Source organism: Macrobrachium nipponense, chromosome 16, assembly GCF_015104395.2.
Source record: "Macrobrachium nipponense isolate FS-2020 chromosome 16, ASM1510439v2, whole genome shotgun sequence".
NCBI classification, from domain to species: domain Eukaryota; kingdom Metazoa; phylum Arthropoda; class Malacostraca; order Decapoda; family Palaemonidae; genus Macrobrachium; species Macrobrachium nipponense.
In genome coordinates, this window is record NC_087209.1 from 2,762,258 (window position 1) to 2,786,173 (window position 23,916).

The window sequence follows — 23,916 nt, forward strand, 5'->3', positions numbered from 1 at the left end:
TGATGTTGGTGGAGGAGGATGCAACGCACTTTGAATGTGAGCCCTTCGTGAAATTCACGTACATATACAAATGCATGATATATATATATATATATATATATATATATATATATATATAATATATATATATATATATATATATATATCGAGCTACGAATGTCCATGAATATCTAATTCGCTCTACCTCGCAATTAATATATTTTCATATATGTTGACCGAAGGGGACATATCTCTTAATCAACTAAGAAGTTCCCCTTGGGTTATCATATATGAAAATATATTTCCGGGTAGAGCGAATTAGATATTAAAGGACATTTGTAGCTCGGTGTATGCATATGAATCACGGTAATGTGATATGACACACAACACACACACACACACACACACACACACACACACACACACACACACACACACACACACACACACACCAATATATATATTTATACATATTATATATCTATTATATATATAGATAGATATATATAGATATATATAAGAGTTATTAAGAATTCGGCAAAGATGACATCATTTGTAAATGGCAAGAGTATAAGTTGTACTTCTAGAGCTTCAAACGTGGAAGACATAAAAATAAAAAGATTGACACAGCTGGTGACGTACGTACGTTATACTCTAATGTTTCTCTTTACCTTACAACCAATGCTCAAGATAATTAACACCAAATCTCTGAATATGGGTGAAAATTTGTTGGGGATTAGCACTTCAAAGGAAAAAACCATATTGAAGCAATTATTATAATAATTGGTAGTGTAAGATATATCGATAACTGTACACCGTAAGTGCGACGAACCGTTTCAAAGATCTGTATCCTTCCTTTTTTCTTTCTTTGCGATACAAATCTACAGCTACTTTTGGGGTTTCTATCGATTTTCCACACTCAGTTTCATGGACGTCTTCAACGCTGGACTAGACAAGGGCGTAGGATTGCCTATCCTATTAACAGCAACATGGTATTAAATCATTCGGGGAAAATTATCTCGTTCGAGATAAGAATAAACATTAGGGATCAAAAAGGGATTCAAATCAACCTAAATTTCGACACATCTTGCCTATTTCCTGTAACCTTTTGGGGGAAAAAATTACCAAACAATTGAATGACAATCTAAAAACAACACTGCTACTTCTGGTTTATAAAACCACAGATTTGCCCAGAGCATTTTCCGCTACATATCTTCAAAAGTAACATATTTCGCCCACTGTTCCTTATCAAAGGCCATGGGGATAAAGTGACAAGAAACGCTCTGATTTCCCGACTCCATACGGCTAGTCACGGTGACGTTAAGTAGCACAGAGGGTGCGGATATCCAAAAAGTGGCTGTATTAAGCCACCAGAAATGCTGTCCTGGTATGTTCTTTGTTGCCTCTGTTTACTGCAGCAAGAACGCTGCGTTTGCTTTGATTACCACCACTGGAAGCTAATATTACAACTAATCTATTGCTTTATACGGATAAAGAATACTTAAAGGAATGACTGAATTCATTGGACTGGATTATACAATTTAGGCCAAAGGCCAAGCGCTGGGACCTACGAAGACATTCGGCGCTGAAAAGGAAATGGACAGTAAGAGGGTCTGGAAGGCGTAACAGGAGGAAAGTCAGATGGAAGAAAGCGAATATGAACGGAGGTCAAATAAATTAATGGCGAATATGAACGGAGGTAGAAAAAAAAATTAATGAAAGAGGTTGCAAGTAGGATGCCGAGGGGTTGCTGCAAAGAACCTTAAGCAATGCCGACAGTGCACCACGTGATGCGCACTAACTGGGTACTTAATTCATTGTACTACGAGAAAACAAGAAAAACGTTATTCTTTTATCTATACTCAAGTGAGGCCAAACATCCCACCACTTTTCAAGGAACAACCTCCATTTTTCCCATTCATAAATCAAAGGGATTTATTACACAGGTCCATTCAAACGCCAAAGCAGCTACAAGCAAGTCAATGAACTACCAATAATAACAATCTATAATTAATCATAAACCGTTTCACATTCATTTTCTTAACTCGAAGTCTACATACCAAAAAATACGACTTCATTTTTCTACCTTATGCTCTATATAAAAACGGTGATGTATATCACGAAATTTCTCTCTTTTCTACCTTAAGCTGTACATATAAAAACGAAGTGATGCATATCACGAAATTTCGCTCTACAAGCAAGAAGCTGCAGGAGATTGCCCTTGTTCCATTCACATCCGATTAACCAGACAAAGAACATTGTCAGTCGCTTCCTTTGACAATATATTTAAACCTAAATCGAATGGGGAACACACCGGTTGAAAAAGGATTTATGTTTGTTTGTTTGTATGGTGTTTTTACATTGCATGGAACCAGTGGTTATTCAGCATCGGGACTTCCGAAGCACGTCGAGAGTGAACTTCTATCACCCGAAATACACAGCTCTCGCTCTTCAATTGAATGCCCGAGAATCAAACTCGCGACCACCGAGGTGGCACGCCAACACTATACCGACCGCGCTACTGGGACGCTTAAAAGAGGAATTATGAAAACCTGAACCAATAAAAAAAAAAGGCATTTTCAGAAATAAAGTAAGATACAAACACCAGACGAAATTAAGAGGAAATACTTGCATATAAAAAAAAAAAAAATCAAATTTGATACGAAACGGAGAATATTATCTTATCAAAATCAAATTTGCTACGAAAGGGAGAATATTATCTTATCAAAATCAAATTTGCTACGAAAGGGAGAATATCAGTTTATCAAAAATCAAACTTTGTTAAAAATGGGAGAATATTAAGGCAAAAAAGTAACTGCACAACACGAACGTGTCAATTAGTACTTGTCAATGGAATGATAGGTATCAGTATATATGATAATAAAGAATTTGTAAGAAATGGGTCAACAGCCGGAACGATAAAGCAAACTACATGGGTTTCGCCAAGTATCATCCCAGTAAGGAATTCGTGAGAGCTTCACATTTCTCCAAATTTTCTGAAATGTCTAAGAGTAATCTATGGCATCTCTTCCATAGCCGTGCCAAAAAATGTATTTCCAACGCCAAGACCTCCAAGTGTAGGGCAAGCAAGTCTGACATATATTATCTATCACTGTACATGGGTTAAAGCACTTCAAAGCAAAGAGACCAAAAGAATGCCATCTACAGTTTTTCCCTAGGGCCAATTCAAATGTTATTTAGCCAATCGAATGTACTACACAACTAACGATAACAGAACATGACAGGCACTCACTAGGAAGACACATGAGCTTTGACCTTCACAAATTCGGACACAAGTGTGCCAATCAAAATGTTGTTGTTAAATTTAAATATCTAACAGTCCACAACTAAGGGAAGGAATCATTCATTTTTCAGTCAATCGGAGCAAGTGACATCTCCCTCAAAAGGCGCTGGAGGTGAATGTGACGTAGATTTCATGCCTGGCCTTCGAGGAGGAGGAGGGAGGCAATGGCTAAATTGGAACAAGATTAGATAAGTGCCTGCTTGCGCAACTGATGGATGGATGGATGGCCTGTGTGTATTAAACACCCAACAGCTTTACTTGAACCGAGGGACAAATGTGACAGAAATGGAAGGTCGCACTAATAAGCCGACATATTTCCACTTGCAAGACTTGGGTTTGTTTTTACGTTTGTATGGTGTTTTTACGTTGCATGGAACCAGTGGTTATTCAGCAACGGGACCAACGGTTTTACGCGACTTCCGAACCACGTCGAGAGCGAACTTCTATCACCAGAAATACACACCTCTCACTCCTCAATGGAATGGCCGAGAATCGAACTCGCGACCACCGAGGTGGGACGCCAACACCATACCAACCATGCCACCGAGGCGCTAGACTTGGGGTACTGTATACAGTCTTAGAGAAGGGTCCTACACAACCATGCTACCTTTGTCTACTATAAAGATCCTTCATTTGAAAGGAGTAAGAACAGCCTTGAAGGCAACACTAAGCCGATATATTCCCTCTTGCAAGACTAGGGATATTGTTTATAGGGTTTGAGGTGGGTCCTGCAAAACTCTGCTACCTTTTTCTACAATGAAGATCCTTCCCTTGAGAAAGTCTCCTGACTTCAGACTAAGAGTACACTCTATGAGCCACATCTTCCAGCATCATTCTCTCTTAACATCAACAACAACAACAACAACAACAACAACAACAAAAATAAAAAAGAAAGACAACCCAAGACCTACTCCATGAAGAAACCTAAAGCCACCAAAATATCTGCACCAGTACCACCTACTCCCTCATAATCCGAAATACTACGACAATCTTCACATCCAGTGACATGTTCATAAAACCATCACGAGACCACTTTCAACACGACTGCTGTAGGTATGTATGTTTTATATATATATATATATATATATATATATATATATATATATATATTATATATTTATATATAAATATATATATATACACACACACACACACACACACACACACACACATATATATATATATATTATATTATATATATATAATATATATATTATATATATATAGATATCTATATATATTATATATTATATAATATTATATTATATATATGTTATAATATGTAATATGTGTATGTATAAAGATAAAAAAAAATCGCCAACGAGTAGCATCATAAAAGATACACAATTATAAAAACACTGACACTAAAGCATATCAAACGAAATTAAGCTTTCATAGCCATTATAAAAACATTGCACTAAAGCATATCAAACGAAATTAAGCTTTAACAGCCATAATTCTTTACAAAATGTATACATGTGTGTAATTCTTTAAAAGAAAAATCCATAACAAAAAAGGATACACAATTATAAAAACACCTGACACTAAAGCATATCAAACGAAATTAAGCTTTAACAGCCATAATTCTTTACAAAATGTATACATGTGTGTAATTTTTTAAAAGAAAAATCCATAACAAATAAGGACATACGCCTACGACTAAACGGGCGAAGGAAATTTCCTACAAATTACGGCGTCCAAATAAAAATGTACCCAAGAAAAAATGGACAATCTCCAGAATAGGGCGAAATCGGTGAAACAACATCCTGAACCCCCCTTCCCCCCAAAAAAAAAAGAAGCGGGGGGGGGAAGACCTTAACAAAAAGAGGAGCTACGAATGACAAGCGGATCTCCCACAAGACGGCCATTTAAATATCACGGCACTGCGGCTCTTCCTTGAACGGACTATCCACAGTACACCTAACTACCGTGAGCACTTGCTTGACTACCAGGAAATAGGTCTCTCCTTTCTCCGTCTCTCTCCTTCTCTCGTCGTCCATCTCAGGTCATTCCTCTCCTCTATCTCTCTCGGCTCTCTCTCTCTCCGGGAGAGGCGCTTCAATCGAAGCCGCCAAGCTGTCTAGAACGAGTACAGGCAGCACGAGGGGGTCTCAGTTCAGCCTCTATAAATGCAGCAGCGCCTGCCGGCGAAGGCGAGGTGATGGTGATGCAGCAACAAAGAATATTAAAGACTTATATAATGCGTGTGCTGCTTCTCTATAGGGCGTGACAATCGCCGCTTCTAGACGTCGTCGTCGTAGACGTTTCATTTCGAATCTGAAGGCACGTGAAGGAACACCTTCAGGATGAAGATCAGGATATCTTATTTTAACCAGACCACTGAGAGCTGATGAACAGCTCTCCTAGGGCTGGCCCGAAGGATCAGATATTATTTTTTTTTTCATGGGTAGGAACCAATTGGATACCTAGCAACGGAACCTACAGCTGATTGTGGAATCCGAACCACATTACATCGAGAAATTAATTTCTAATCACCAGAAATAAATGCCTCTAATTCCATGTTGGCAGAGCGGGGAATCGAACTCAAGACTACCAAATTGGTTGGCGAGCAAGTAAACCACTCGTCCAACGAGGAACTACCTTCAGGATGAAATCATACGAACTCCTTGCCACTGGATTTAGCTAGATTTTGACATAATATTTCCCTACGTGAATTAGCGAGCACAGTCAAATGAATGTATGGCCCCATGAAGACTTTCTGTCCGAACAATCAACACTACTCCTCTTCTGGAGGGAGGAAGGGGGAGGATACACCCATCCATCCCGTGTCATCACCCGAAACACTCCCCACCTTCTCCCCTACCCCGTCCATCACCCCACCCACGGGGTTGATCAATGGCTTTACTCCTGTTCAAGCGTAAAAAGCGTACAAACCCGTCAGCAAGCAGAGGCTTTGGGTGACGCAAGGGTCGAATTATAGAACTATTTGTGCTTTAGTTGCATCTGATTCGGAGAAGATTAGTTCTATTCACGTCAGCTGATGCGCTCCTATCGCTACCCTCCCCCCACCACCGGAGCGCCAATGACGGGGCAAATCTTCCGTGATTTGTTCCCGGAATGTAATGCAAATTTTCGGGATTCTCCAAATGCCCATTATGGCCGTCATTATCATGAGCCTAATCCGTGTGACTGGTAGAACCAATTATACTACTGTTGTCGCGACTCATATTTGTCGAAGAGAGCTTCTGTTAATGTCAGTCATTACTGGCTATTATTAAGCCATCAAAAATTCACATCATTACTTTATCTAAACTAAATATAAACATGTTCGAGTAGACTTCAGCTGGATTTTAGCATAGCATCCATATCCACTTATACTAACAATTGAAAAAACGACAAAACGCTAAAAAATATTTCATAAAACGATAACACATATTTCATAATTACCTAAAGAGGGACTTCAATACCACCAGTAGACACAAAATTAACAGACGGTGATAATGAATAAAATAATGATTATGAAGATTTGTCACTGTAACAGTCACAAAGCAAAAACTTGGGGGTAATTTACTGCATCCCTCCAACTTTCTTATCACATTTTTCTATTCAATACTTGAAAGCTCGTGATTTTAAAATTCTGGCAGAAACTTGGTATCTTAAGAGCTCTTGCGTCAATTCAGACATAAATAAAAATCTTGAACGATATCCACCATAATTAAAGGCAAATTGAAAGAAGTTATTTTAGATATATATCTAAACTAAATAATAAACGTATTCGAGTAGATTACAGCTAGATTTTAACAGCATCCAAACCCACTTATACTAACAATCTTGAGTATCTAGATTCTGTGTTATTGTCTATTCTTTATATATATATAAATATATACGTATATATATATATATATATATATATAATATATATATATATATATATATATATATAATTTCATATATATGGCCTTCCTGGCGGAAAATGCAATATATTATTATTATTATTATGTACATGACGAATAGTAAGCAAATATTTCACGTTATGCAATATAAAATGAAAAAAAAAATACAGCCAGACATAAGCTTATATCGCATAACAAACAGACTTCACAAACGTACACACCCATACAACATGAAGATACAGACACGTCCATAGGTACAAACGTACGTACGTGTGTGTGTGTGTAAAAGATTAGGGGCGGAGGAAACAGGGAAGTGCCATGCGGCCCTTGCACGCTGGTCAGAAGCGCATCCAAGTGCGGAGGGAACAACGAAATTTAGCTAAGCATCCCCGAGCAATAAGCCACAGAAAACGAGACTATACACCGGGTACGGGCCAAAAGCTCTTCTCCCCGCTTCAGGGAGTCCTAACCTCTCTCTCTCTCTCTCTCTCTCTCTCTCTCTCTCTCTCTCTCTTATTTGCACGTCATGATTTGCAAGCTTTAGCCTGTTGTTCTCCTCGTTCTCTTTTTCTCAGGTTACGATCAATTACAGAACGGTGGACACTGCACGTGTTTATGTACGTCATACTCAGCGTGTTTTGCTTTATTTATATACGTATAGCGTGTGGGTAAATGTGCCAGCTATTTGCAGAACATATCCATTCATATAATTTATACATACATACACACTATATATATATATATATATATATATATATATATATATATATATATATATATATATATATATATTTATATATATATATATATATATATATATATATATATATATATATACGCATACTCTGTTCGATAAATAGAAAAGATAAGACAGACAGACCCAAAGACCGATATTATTTTTTTAAAATTAAAAGCAGGAATCGTCAGACCTGATAATTATTTACCTTTAAAGGATATACCTAACAAAACTGAATAAGCGTAACAGAGGTGACCTCAGAATAGCTTTAAAAAAAAATACAAAAATAATAACAACGACCGCAGTAAGAGGCCGGACTACCAACCCATCAAAACTACGAAGGCGCGAATGGAAGATGGAAGCGAAACTCGCAACCGATATATACAAGAAATTAAGAAAACGGAAAAAAAAAAGAGGGATCCAAGACTTTAGTCTGTAAAGAGCACCGTGCATGGCAAGAGTGGATCGCGCAGGCTATAGGCGGCGTTATACTTTGAGGGTAAGAACAACTCCGGCATATAATAATAACACTAACGTTATTAATAACATAAATAACATAAATACAGAAAACAAAAGCACGTGGGTGTACGCATTTTAAGCACGAATAAATAAGTTATATTTGTGCGCGTAAATTAGTATACGTGCGCGCGCGCATTGCCTAAAAGGAGATATTAACCAAATATTGGAAGTAAGGCCTTGGGAGACACGGCACATCAAAGAAGAATAATATACATACATACATATAGGTACACACACACACACATACAAATATATATATATATATATATATATATATATATATATATATATATATATATATATATATATAACGAGAACGGGCCACTCGCTTACCATACTACCAAAAAATTTAATAAAATACTGCCAATATTGAAAAAAAAATAAAATAAAATAAAGAACTTTACAGCAAAAATTTTCACCCATAGAATACTCGAAGTTTAGTGATAAAAAAACAAAAAGCAGGGTACAAGGAAAAAAAATCCCAAGTAAATAACCACAGGAATGACGGGGTGAAAAAAAATGTTCTCGGTGAAAAACCACAGAGCATAACAAGCACAATACTCCCTCAAAAACCACAGTGTATGACATGCAAAAATGACTGCACACACTCTTAGGAAGACTCTCTCGTAAGTGGGCCAACTCGCCCAAATCGTACTTCGAACCATTAGCACAGCGAGAGAAATAATGCCCCGTTCAATATCGACCCGGAACGAGAGAGAGAGAGAGAGAGAGAGAGAGAGAGAGAGAGAGAGAGAGAGAGAGAGAGAGAGAATGTTGTTCGAAACACACACATACACGATACCAACCCTCTACCCAAACCCCTCCCCCCTCCCCATCTAAAAAATCAATTGTGTCCCGAACCCGTCATACACACATCGAAATGGGTAAAAGCCAAACTATCTTCATTCGCATGCACTAGTCCACAAAACCAACAAAAGGCCGATTACGACGCATCCCGCCACAGCCACAGCAGCAGCAACACAGCAGCAGCAGCAGCAGGCAAAGCAAACCAAACCAAAGCACAGTACGGTAATAATCACAGGGGAGGAGAAGGAGAAGAAGAAGAAAAGCAGAAGGACTAGAATAGTGTACAATCACTGATCGCGTTGATACCATCTCCAACGATCAATACTAACTACGACTCTCCAACAATCAAGAACGCTGAAGAGGGAGGGAGGTAGGGGAGGGAGGGAGAGGGAGGGAGGGAAGGGAGGGAGGGAGAGGTAGGAGAGACAACCCAGGAGGAGGAGGAGGAGGAGGAGTAAGAGGTGTAGGAGCTGGATGTGGAGGGGGAGGGGTTAAGACCTGACCACGTACCCTCTCCCTTCCTCTCTTTCCAACCCCATTATCTCCCTTCTCTCTCTCTCTCTCTCTCTCTCTCTCCCCCTTTTTTGTCTCTCACAGACGTCCCCTTCACCTTCCGGTGAATGAATAAAATTTCGTTAAGTAAATGACGGATACAAAAGTGAAAGAAAACGAAGGAAAGTGTGTTAGGAGAAAGTGAATGTCAAAGAGAATAAGAAATAAGTCGCAGGAAAAAAAAAAAGATAAACACGAGAATGTGAATAACGAGAATGAGAAATTAATCGTATACGATGCCAAAACCTGCAAGTATATTCGGATATGAAAACCGAAAGGAATTCAGAAAAAAAAATTAAAATAAAATAAAAACTGAATCTTCTCACCAAGAAACGAAAGATGGGGAATTATAATACATGAATAAAAATAAGGGGAAAAAACAATAGAAAGAGGAATAAGAATGGTCTCTTTTTATAATTTAGGAAAAAAACATGGAAATATTACGGGTGGGGAAATGCAAGAAATTAAGGAAAATTCTAAAAAAAAAAAGGACGAATAACAAAGAAAGGTCATGTCTGTTTTTGAGAAACGCAAGCATAATAACGTTACGAAAAACGATAATGGAGAATAAACAGCAAGAATAGCGAGGGTCAATGGGTAAACTGAACACAAAACAAACAAACACACGAACACACACACATATATATATGTAGTGTGGCAAAGAAATTAACGAAATACAGTACATTTACAGTGCATGAAGTTACTAAAAATTCACAGAACCAATAATCAAATTAATGACAAATACCCACCCGCCCCCCTCCAATATTTTAGCGTCAAGGTACGTTTCAGGACTCTGACACAGCCAAATCCCCTACACCCACCACCCCCCCCCCCCCCAAACTCGGTAGGAAAAAAAAAAAAAAAAAAAAACTGTACGGGGGAAAATAACATAAAACAAACAAAACGCTAAAAGTTTTCATTTAAATGGGGAGTAAAATGAAAATGCTGCAACCCATACAGCAAAAATTTTATACGTATAAAATAACAATTGCATCTCGTTTTGAATTAAAAATAACTGCGAAACACAAAACAATTAAAAAATTAAGCGGCAGATATAACTATGTTTTCTGCGTTCGACTCTCTCTCACTCTCTCTCTCTCTCCCTTATTATATATATATATATATATATTAATATATAGATTATAATCATATAATATATATTATATTATCTATATATAATATAAAATAGCTTGATATTCTCTCTCTCTCTCTCTCTCTCTCTCTATATATATATATATATATATAGATATATATATATCATATATATACACACACACACATGATACATACTTTTCCTCTGTAAGAATGGCTTCTACATAAGTAATGCCCCTACGCCTATCCCTTCCACAGGAAAATTATCTAGGCCTTCCTTCATTCCTTCAGATTTCCCATGCTTCTCCACCTCCCTCTGACCAAACCACCCGACCTCCTACTACCAGGTAGTATAATACATAATTCACAGTTCTGATAAACACTGATGACAATATGGGATTTAACTTATCTACCCGAAGGAGTTTTCCAACTTGCTCGAGAACGGAGCACGAGATTGTTCTCTGGTCAACATCACGTCTGTCCAGCAAATCATATAGATCGCCAAAAGCCGCGTGTGGCGACAACGCAACAATGCGTACGCAAGCGCGAGCACGCAGAGAATATTTCAACCTGCGCTCCCATAAATAAGCTGAAAATTGGCCTTGGGGAAAGAATGCGACCCAAATTCTGTCATGCCACCTGATGCAACCGACTCCCAAGTTGTGTCAAGAAGGAACCACTACTGGTTGTTAACACTCTAACATCGAGTGGTTCCTTATGACTCGGCCTTATGCGGTGAGGAGTGGCCTGCAAATCCATCATACGACGTAGGCAGCGTCAATAACTGTAGCAGTTTGAAAGTAAGTAAACAAAACGTCGCAAGTATTCATCTGTGCATGTAAATAATGCAGTAATGCAACGAAGCATTACAGAAATAAATATGAGAAACAATAACAGTTCTAAAATCTTGTACACATTACTAGAATAGAATCGAATAGATATAGAACTGAGGACAACGGCCAAGCACTGGAAGACCTACGAGGTCATTCAGCGATGAAACGGAAATTGGGAGAAAAAAAATAATGTTTCAAATGTGTAACAGGAGGAAAACCTCGCTGTTGCACTATGAATCTCATGTTAAGAGAGGACGGGAAAGTAAGATGGAAAAATGAGAATGTGAACGGAGGTACAATAAAATGAACGAAAGGGGTTGCACAGCTATGACCGAACGGACGCTGAAAAGACCCTCAAGTAATGACTACCGTGTGCCACGTGAGGTACACTGACTGACGGCACTGACACCCACAACGGGGCCGGCGGGCATTTTGAGAAGTCGGCGACGCAATACCCACGATGCAGATAAGGCATGTAAGCACATTACGGGAGTTGAGGTGAGCAGGTTATCAGGATTACGAGACAAGGGGGGGAGAGAGGATGTGGAATTTTAACCCAGAATCTCTATACAAAGCTTCAGCAGACGCTAGAGTTTCACAACAATGACGGTAATACAAGGTGTCATAAAGTCCCAGTACCATTCTGGGCAATAAATACTTGTATTCGCAGTGGGAATTTATGGACACCCTGTGCTTCACCTTGTCTTGAGACCTCATACGCTCCTAAATGACAGTTCCAAGCATAAATGAGGGGAGCTGAGTAAATAGAACGCCTAGCCTGTGTAGTAGTAGTAGTAGTAGTAGTAATAATAATAAAATAGGGGACCTGGGTGAAAGGTTAAGGCTCCACCCAGAGAAGTCTGCACTGGAAATAACGATTGAAAAACACTTTAACAGACCATCTATTATGCGGATCTTGGGGTTACACTTCAATTTCAGAGATCTACGGAAATTTACGATGCCTTTTAACACTGTCCTTGATTACTATAGGATTATATCTGTCAAGTGGCCTATTTAGTTCTATTTCACGGACCTCACAGTTCAGAGGTTGTCTCTATGATAACGCATCAAAGCCCTCTCTCTCTCTCTCTCTCTCACACACACACACACACACACATACACAATCTACGTCAGCTTGCATTTCTCCAACTAAGCAAATGCACATTGCAAAAGCTTGCAAAACTATAGTTCATCCCGAGGCCACCCTAATCCAACTACCAATCACGTACTGTGCAAGACTTTAGTGAAAGGCAGTATATATAAAAGCTACCAAATAGAGGAGTCTACAAGCAGTCAGAAAACTACCAAACAAACACGTCTACAAGCAGTCAGAAAATCCCAAATGAGCCACGAAAAAGGACAGCAAAACCAGTAAACAGACCTTGGGATGAAATACATATGCAAAAATAGGCTACCAAACACAGACTGATGTCATATCTTAGATGCAGCTACTTATATGAGTTTATACATAGAGGCATCATTTGTTTGTTTTATAACTGGATATTTCTATTCATGCGACGTGACAGTTATTACCTGAACAGTTACAAGAAAACACAAATATCAAATGTATCATACCGATCCTGACAACCACACTGCATCAAGGAGACGTGGGTTATTTCGTGTGCATGCAACATCCTCAGATATGTACCATAGTGTCTAGAGAGAGAGAGAGAGAGAGAGAGAGAGAGAGAGAGAGAGAGAGAGAGAGAGAGAGAGAGAGAGAGAGAGAGAGAGAATCACTGGCACCAAGTCTATTATATATATATGCCCACAATAAAGACTAACTGGGTTTGCTAATCTGGGAAGTAAGTAGACTGACAATATGGGATTATGGGATATTTTCAAAGAAACAACCTTACCCAACTATGGTATTAGAAAATCATTTAATCTTGGTCCCTCACTGGACCATGAACATCTATAGACGCACCTGATCATCTATTCAAGCACGTTAATTTGTGTATTCCCTTCCAAGCAAACTTCGACTGGACAAGGTGTCATTATCTGTCTCAGTCCTCAGAAAATAGGGGAGAGAGAGAGAGAGAGAGAGAGAGAGAGAGAGAGAGAGAGAGAGAGAGAGAGAGAGAGAGAGAGAGAGAGAGCAAATAAGGATCTATGTTATGTAAGGACAATGGCATATGTCCATATACTTATATACTTTTGCCCTAATGACAAATCTCAAGCTAAAGAGGGTGAAAAGACTGCTAACCGACATCTCGCACTTTTGCAAATCCACAGACATCAAAGCATCTACGATGCTTGAACCTCTGAACTCAAGGATCTAACCACCGATTGATATAACGTACATAACATTCTGTATACGAAAACCGCATATAAACATTAAGCTACTAGCCAACTGTTCCTACCAATTTTATATTCCCTTCTGCCGAGATTGTTTGAGTCAACGAGTCTTTTTGCAAGGGATGAAAAATATCATTATAAAAATACACTAGAGTCGAGTTTAACAGCGAAAAAAGAAACGCCAACACAGATAATCATTTTGTTGGGTTGCAAAACATGCACATTCGTTGCTCAGTGGAAAACTGAGAGAATATATAAATAAAAGGTGCTGAAATACATACACACACACACATATATATATATATACAGCTTGCTTACAAAAGATTTTGGAATTACCAGCATCAATTTTATACTTATGACGGAGAACCCAAATAAAATAAAAAAGAAAAAAAAAAATTCTCATCCACGCAGAGAGCAGTTCAGCAAACCTTGAGCATCAAACTCGACTATTACTTCGTGATTCTGGGAGACTTAATAAGTCTTACCCTCCAAGCCTCAAAATTCTGATAACAATATCAGACAGACTGGTCAACTTTCACACCATCATATCTTCAGCTCGATTTGAAGAACCAATAAGTGCTTTAGTTTCTCTGTCAAATGTCGCTTTCTCTACAATGTAATTGTTTTTTTTTTTTAACAACAGCTAATGGAGCATCTTACGATGTCTAAACGTACAAAAACATGTATTATTCATGGAGACATGACCTACATTATGGTGGCTGCGACATTACAGTTACTCTGTCCTTTCAGATGTCTACTTACCGAGACACTGGGCAGTTAATGGTTTTGAGTTTTCCCAACTTTCACCACAGTTTATGTCTATGCATATTCCTTCAAGCCTCAATCTATATGGTCTATGTCTTATCTACTTTGTTGTTGTTTGCTATTTCCTAAAGAAAAGGCTACTTCTCTGTGGCTGACTGGCTTGCTTTTGCAAGCGAATGGTCTCTAGACCTCTCTCATGCTAATGTTTGCAGGTCCTGAATAACAATTATCATACTGATCATCTTTGTTTCGATTTCATCACCAATGCTAACAGACCATCGGATGGTCCCTTAGGTAGAAAAAAGGATGATATATATGCATGTGCCCTCAACTTCCCGTGCCTGACACATTCTCAAGTCTTGTATTTGAGATATTAAGTAAGAAATGGATCATTCTTAATGATATTTAGGAAACGAAAGCCTCAATTATTCTCAATTACACGACTTGAAAAATTATTAGCAAATGCTTCCTATCAAAACTTCATCTAAATAGGTATTTTACAGTGCTGTGTACATAGTATATAACCTATCTCTTAAATGCTATATATATAACTGCTACCTCCATTAACGTTATTACGCCCTCCACTCATGCTAAATAATAATAATAATAATAATAATAAAGAAATCCATAGTGGTTAAATATATATATGCTAAAAAATCATAGATGCATGTGACTTCATTATATAAGTAAATATACCACACGAAAATGATAAGCAGAAAAACTAATATATAATAAAATAAGTTATAGATTAATAAACTATTATAGATATTATATATAGATAATATATAATATATTTATATATATATATATATATATATATACACACACATACACTTGCGCGCATTTACACCACTGGATTTCTTCACCATTTGCGACTCGTGCTACTTATAATAATAATAATAATAATAATAATAATAATAATAATAATAATAATAAATAATAAAATCCCGTACGGATATTAGCATCAAAAACATCTCAAAATGTTCCCCCAAAATAACCACCTGCTCCCACAAGAAGAAACTATAAGAATCTCGCCTCATCCCAAATATATCACGGAACACCTAAATCAGATGTCACCGTGTAAGTCACTGCTGGACGCCGTTACCTGACATCTAACCCCCTCGTTGTGTGACGCGCATGTAAATCACCCCCTTCCCCTCTCCCCCCCCAACCCTTACTTGTCTCTCCACCCCCTGACGAATCACTGAACTACCGTGCAATTAACACCATTTTCATCTTCTAACATATCAGATATTGGTCATATTTCACTGACGCCTTGCTATTCAAAAGGGAGATTCAGATTCGTCCTGGGGGGGGGGGGATGATTCTGGGTATAGTCTGCAGCGTCGAGTAAAGACCACAGACAACGTGAGCACGAATACATAAAACATTTATGATGCATAAAACAATGAGGCACACCACGCATTTCGTACGTACACAAGCACATACAAGTTACACGAATACATAAACAAGCTTACGAATGTTAGCATAATCATATACAGTCGTCACGATAACGCTACTGAGGAATACGTACAGATTTTACAGTACGAAAAGCTCTCCCATGTACACACACACATCCCCATGCGTACCCAAGTGTAACTTGCCCTAATACGTATATCTCTGCTACGCACATCAAAATCCTGTATTGGCGACTGGTGAATAGGTGTATAATACACAAATACGTCTACCTAAGTCCACCACTGCGTATCAGCGATGAAAACTGCTTGAAAATTTGTCAGTTACATAAGCTGGAATGTCAACCGGAGACAAATGAAACCCGTTCCAGTCAGTATTCCTTCCTTGCCGCTTGCTCTCGTTTCATGGATTTGAAACAGCCAAATTCAACGAGAATCATATCCATTTACAAGAAGAAACCGAGATTTTTCTCCCGATAATGTGTACTGCTTTGAAAGCCACCAGCCTGATTAATTCTCTAAACATCAGTATTAGATATCGCCAGCCAATTTTATTTTTTTTTGTTTCCTTGTTTAGCTCCATTCATCAACAACCAGCTTTTTGGCCGATTAAGAACAACGAGACAGAGGCCTCCGCTTTGTCAGTCATCTTTAATTCTATCATTTTTAACCGTACAATTATTTCCAATATAATAATTGTGACGGCGATTAATCAAACAAGCAAATATTATTCGACTAAATAATTTGGAATCTTTCAAACGTCATAACCCAACTCGGAGAGAAAACATTAGGGCTCCTCCCAAGCTGGTCTCCAGGCCGCCACACACCTTTCTTGTGCACTGCAGCTCACCATCGCACGCGGACTTAAAGTTCGCGATCGGTACACATACGGGAAAATCTAGAAATAATCCGTTTTTTGCCCGGTTTTCGTATGGAACAATACCAAATAACAGCCCTCTGTACACCCTGTGATGAAAACGGAAATTAGACGCCATTAACTACGTAATTTAGGCTTGCCAATATTTTCACTCGTAAAATAATTTCTCCCGCCAAATTAAATTCCCAGTCAAGCTAATGATGTACATTTCTCGTTGCATAGCTCTACTAAATTCTCATATTCTGCTACGACGATGAAAAGACCATATGAATAAGAGAGGATACAAAATGAAGGCAACGACGCGAACATAAACGAAAGAGAGAGCTAAAAATAAGAAGAGTAGGTGAGGTGGTGTCCGTGTATCGAGGTTGGCCGGCACACAACGGCTTGGGACGAGAGAGGGGCTTCGAGTGGGGGGACGGCAGACGTTACACATAAACTACAACATTCTTCTTAGCTCCACGGCTCCTAACCCAAACGCTTACATGAACAATTGATATTTACAAAGATAAAGATTTAAACCACGAACGAGAGAGGCAGAGAGACTATCGCTAAATAGAGCGGATATTAAAACCGGCGAAAGGCTGTTCATCTCGTGCGATTCGCGAACGATAAAACCTATGACCAGTTCCTGCACCATTTCGGGAAATAAAAAATATGTGAAGAATCTACCCCCGCCTGTAACAGACTTAAAAATCGCCTCTTCTTTTTTTTCTTCTTCTTATTTCTCCCTCCTCTCTCTTTCTCTGTATACCTGCTGCGGTACTCTATGCTCCGCGTCCCTTGGTGAGAAGGGAGCACAATAAAACTGAACACAAACGAGAGTTTCCAACATGCTAATTCAAACGCAGGAATTAATACAGTGTGTATAACGCGTTCCCCGTTAGGACGACATTGCGGTAACCCCCATCAACTCAACCAGACACGCAATGCCTGTGGCCAACCAGTTGATTCATCACGCATACATCAACAGCAAACCTAGAGCTGATAAATTCAGATCAATGGCTGGGATGAAAATATAAGTATATATACCTCCGTTTCAAGGTCATCCTGGGAGAAACGTCATCCCCACAGTTGTGTACTTCAGATCCATCTGGTTTCCTCTACAAAAGCTGCAAAATAACATCTCTAGTCGATCGATAACGAGGAAATTCCTAGTATATACATACAACTCATACAATGAAACAACAGCCGAAGCTTTCTCCTACAACTTCAATGTATACATGTTCAGAGAGAGCGAGAGACTAACACTACCTAAGCAATGAGAAAGAGAAGAGAGAGAAACTTGGACACGCCGGAGACGAAGTTGGAACAATACTTAGCCAGGAAAGGGAGAGAGAGAGAGAGAGAGAGAGAGAGAGAGAGAGAGAGAGAGAGAGATTGGGACATTTGCTCCCGGGAAGAAACGGTGGCTTGATCGTACATGGACGTACCGACATATCAATGAAGAAAAAAGTAATAATTTTGTATATATTCAGTTGTCTTGCCACACTACCTGCAAGTGAGGGAGACAATAAGAACACTGAAAACCAACATCCACAATGCTTAACGACTTGGAAAGCATTTGCACAGACGTCTGTAAAAGTAAAATATGCAAAACACGGATGATAGCACTCGACAATAAAATGACAAATGAAGCCTATCCTTTGAAAAGATATACTACCCGTCAAATACAAAACTCATCACATACGGAAAACGTAAAAAAAAATCACTTCACACTAATGTAACCACAAAAAGACCAGAGTGAAGCATTGCGCCACCAATTAACTTAATACCTCAGTGGCAACAAGAATAATAAAAATGAACTCTGGAGACAAGACACTTAGTCATAAGGAGCCCGGGAGCAAATCACAAAGTCATTCAGAGAGAAAACGAAATTCAACCAAGTCATCTAAGAGAGGGATTCGTCATAATATCGCAAAATAGGGTGATTTCAACATAGAAAGTAGAGAGAGAACCACAAAGAGAGCAGAGAGAGAGAGAGAGAGAACCAAGCGCATAAAGAGGATTTCGCTCTAACAACTTTAAAAGACAAGAAAAAAAAAAAAAAAAAAGCGAGGTACTACCGAACAGAAAGCAGGGAGAAATTCGCAATAACACGGAAAACCCAACAATAGACGACGACGAAAGAAGAAGTAACATCGGAGGAAAGAGAGAAGTAAGAGTGCCGGCATGAGAGCAGCGTGGTGGCACCGCTGTTATTGTAAAAGGGAGGGGGGAGGGGGAGGAGGCAAAGGAGAGAAAGAGAGGGAAGCGAGAGACGAGAGAGGTGGAGGAGAGACGCCTAAAACCCACCCCGAAACCTCACTCCCGAACTGCCTAAATGTTGTCACAACCTCATCTTATTCTTCAACCATACAACCTCATCATCGAAAGTGTTGAAATGGGAAGGAGAGAGAGAGAGAGAGAGATCCCCATTTTCCTCACTCAACAACCCATCATAACCCCACATTGTTGAAACGGCATCGAGACAAAGAATCCTTCGACCCGACCATACAACCTCTCCCATAATCAACCGTGTTGAAATGGAAGAGAAGAGCACCGAGAGAGAGAGAGAGAGAGAGAGAGAGAGAGAGAGAGAGAGAGAGAGAGGTGAGAGGGTATGAGCCTGAGAGACAACGTCAGCTCCTTGAAAAGTCATCATGCATGGAACCCCCGACTGTCACACAGAATGTCCACACCGACGGAGAAGAAGGACCAGCGGAGATCGCTCTCTCTTTCTCTCTCTCTGCCAACTCCTGCCCATTTAAAGTACAGCACATAACACCGCATCCTTGATCAGAAGACAGCACAAAGCACAATTACCAACTCCACGGGCCCTTAAAGAGAATCGAATGTAAAAAAATAAAATTAAAAAAAAAAGACGAAAGTACAAGAAGTGGAGCAAGACAATAGTGAGGTCAGGGTAGGTGACCACACACCGTTGACATTTGACCCGGCGTCGGCGTCTCTCTCTCTCTCTCTCTCTCACCAAACACACACACACACACATCTCTTGAACCTGCAAGGCCCAAGCAGCCACCACCAACCTCATATACCTAGCTACTACTTATGCTACAAGTGAAGTTCCCTCTGAAAAGTTATTCACCTTTTGACATGAGGCTACTGGATGCTCGCACGGGGCAAGGACCCGTGTTGCAATAAGGCTTGCTTAATAAGACACCTACTACTCGACAAACGGACTTGACATATAAGCTAGCTTTACAAACACATTCAGGTTTTTCTGATGTTGCATCGAAGAGCCAAATTCTAAACATTTATCCATGCTTTCTATTAAAAACAAAATGAGAGAAAAGATACACATATTTCATGGCATATCTCGTTTGGATACCTGGAGATTTCACTCAACCACAAAAAATTTATATTTTAAAAACATAAATCATATCTACTGTAAATTATGCGAGAAAACAAACATTGAACACAAAAACACACATCAACAACTCAAAGGATGACATGAAAATCTCCGGAAAGCAAGATTTCTCAAGAGAAACAAACTTAAAACAAATTCCACAACACCTGAAGTAAATGTGGCAAAAGAATAATTAATCCGATAACCAAAGCAAGAATGTTTGCGACGCCATTCTACAAACATTAGTCATGGTTCTGAAAAGCAAGAACAATAATGAATAAAAATATTAACACTTGAAATATTAACATCTAAAATTCATTTCCAGTTATGAAAAAAAGCACCTGAAATCTTATACCTCAACGACACATTATCTGAATATTTGGACAATGAGAAATCAAGGCAGTGTGACACACACACACACACACTGACTGCCCCAAGCATTTGCAAAGGCACTCGGTACACAATACTTCAGTCCATTCGTAGTGGAGGTACTTTGCTTGTCAAGTGGTCATTCACACCCTCCCACCCCTAAGAAAACACACTACTCACTCACGCCCCTACACCACCACACAGGGGGTGGGGGTAGTTCAGAAGGGAGGAGGAGGGTGGGGGGGACACGGCATCCAAGTGGCTTAAGGTGACGCGTCTGTGACTTAGCTGTGTAGTAGTGGTAGTAGTAGTAGTAGAGTTCCAAAGCATGCATAATGATGCACTGCATCATCTTGCAAGCAAGTTCGTCAGCGACCTTGGCAAGGCTGTTCTTGGCATAAATGAGTGCACCAACTCACTCCTCGCTCGGGAACATTTACAAGCAAATAATATTTACAAAACCACAGTTCACGATTGCAGTTTTCCATTTCGATGTTTTTTTTATTATTATATATATACTACTATTTTTCTTTCAAACGGCACCATTGTTGTTTTGCAAGGTGTGCAGTAAGAGACCAACACCACACACACACACAAACACAATGATTCAAAACACTAGTGTAAATCACAAGGAGGTGTTTCATTTCCAAATCTTTCTTATTTTCTATCTTTTTTTAAACTGTAATCACCACACGCACCTTCAACAACAAAATCTTTTCAAATCACATCACTCGAGGCCACTTTGAATCGCTTGTTTGGGGGTTAACTTGCTGTAATCCAAAGAGCTCGACCTGAAAAAGCTGTCAAAAACATTTTGGCGAGGTATGGGGCATCTCGACTGGGCAGGGCCATGCTCAACTGATTGAGGTTAAAGTTCACATCATTGAGGAGGTTTCTCCTTATCAAAAGCTAATATTACGCGCCACTAAACCTGTCAAAATGACTGAAAGAACAGTTATAGTAAACCATTAGCTGATGCCCAAGCCGAGACGCCCCTCAAGCACGGAGAAAGGTTGGAAGTACTTACTTCTGATAGGAAGGTCTGTGCGGCTTTCTGGGCTCCCACGTGAAGTAGGTATTCGTAAACATATAACGCCAATCTAGGGTGAGAAGGAAAGGGAGAAATGTCAGAAGATTAAATATTCATGTCCGGATGTAGTATATGTTCCTATTATATATTTTTCTCAAGTCTAGTACAATGTAATAATGCAACCAGTTTTAGAATGGAAAGTTACATTACACCCCCAATATAAGCATGTAGAAAAAAAATCCATTAAGTTAAAATGGCTACAAATATGTACATATATATAAGAGAATACAATAAACAACTTTACGTCAACACCACTGTTTCCTGCCACACAACCAACATTTACACATCATACACAATAAAAACGACGGTGAATTAGGCAAACAAACGAGTCAATTGGCTTCATTTTAATCATAAACACCTTCCCAAATTTTCCAACATCGAAGGAACGACTACATTATTAGACCAACAAAAACGACAACCTTTCTACCCACTCCCCCCTCAACAACTTAAAACACTTGTGCGAACCGTCGTCATGAGACAGCTGTAAAATGTGCCCCTTTAAAATCACCCAACTACACGGCCAGATGCTATTGACGAGCCGTTGCCGTTCACTCCCACCTAAAACACACGGCTCGTCCTCGAACATTATCAAAGCCGAAAAAGCGCCCTCGTTTCCGATAAGCCTTAACTAATGTAACTAACGTCGCAGTCTGATGTCAGCTATGCATGGGTGGGCTTTAAAAATACGTGACTGTATTCCCGACGTAACAAAAGTGCAGTTTGCCTTCAGGAGAGAATCCGAATCCAGACTGAAGCTGCCGAGTGACGAATGACAGATGGCATCTTTATAGGTCTACAGTTAATAATAAGAACAAAAAACCTACTCTAACTGTAAATGACCTAATACTACTAATTTTGGCAGGAGTTTTGGAGGGTTAAAAAAAAGCTTTCTGTCAATGGAACAATATATTAATTCTTTAGTTAAAACTATAAGTACTAATTAGGAAGGAAGTGTTCAATAAGAAAGCTTTCTATCAATGAAACAATTTATTCATTCTTTTTAGTCAGAACTATAAATGCTATAAGAGAAAAGGAGCTAAGACCAGATATTGTATGGGCTTCAGATTCAAATCGATAGTATATTTCCTTAAGTCTGGCCACAGTCCATTTCAACCAATAAAGTTAATTAATTCTGTTACAGACTACGTCTTGACTATAAGCCCTTAGTCATTTACATATGGCGTATCTCGACCGAATTTTATGGTCGGTTGTTACTCTGTCCACAGTCACCCAAAGGCGTAGGCCTATGCTGGAGAAATCTTCCGGCAATCGCTGGATTACCGACTGACTTGAATAACAACGATCTAAGACAAGATTTCCATATTTCTTTTTCTCATAAACATACTGCAACAAAAACGGGGAGCATGAGTTGCTTTAAAGCAAATAACACCGTTTTCCCAAGGAAACCGGAGCTATCGTACAAAACCTGACAGATCTCAGCACACCACACGATGAATTCAAATTTCCACTGGCTTATTTATGACTGCCATGGGCACATAACTGCTTCCCCGGGTATATGGGCAACATGAAATCTTTTGTTACCCCATACCCACGTGGATATATACCCAGTGGTGGACCCCATCCCGCTCCCCCACCATTCCCAAACGGCACAAACAAGACGTCGTTTCGAAGCCTGGAGGAGGAGGTCGGCGCGGTTCCGCTTCCACAGTTCAGCGAGAACATCATCCATCCCCCGACCACCATCATGCATCTACAGCAGATTCAGTTACGATTTAGGAAGCGAATGGCGTTCACGAAGGAGGCCGCCGCTTTGTCGAGAGCATTTAAACATCCCGCCAAAAGCGAAGCGTTAAGCGTTCTTTTCTGCCAATAATCCAACTCCGGCGAACGACACACACACGCACACACTCGTTCTTTCCACCACCATAATGGCGAGGTGGCGACACCGCTAACGCTTCCCCATCTCTACACTTCATTTGCTGCTTTCACGCTTCTTTCCTTCACCACCAATTGCGCTTCGCAGGATTCTCTCTTCGAAGGGAAAAGGAATTTATCCATTGCTGCCACCACAACGCCTCGAGGGGGAGGGAGGGCGACCGCTAACTGGAACAGCTAC

At 39.5% G+C, this 23,916-nt stretch overlaps 1 protein-coding gene across 1 annotated transcript in view; it reads right to left on the reverse strand.

The window, feature by feature from the left end:
• LOC135195520 (single-stranded DNA-binding protein 3-like) overlaps positions 1-23,916 on the reverse strand; it is a 226,354-nt gene that overhangs the window by 202,195 nt on the left and 243 nt on the right. The window contains 1 exon segment of the mRNA XM_064221758.1: positions 21,777-21,849. Coding sequence (XP_064077828.1) covers positions 21,777-21,849 — 73 coding nt within the window.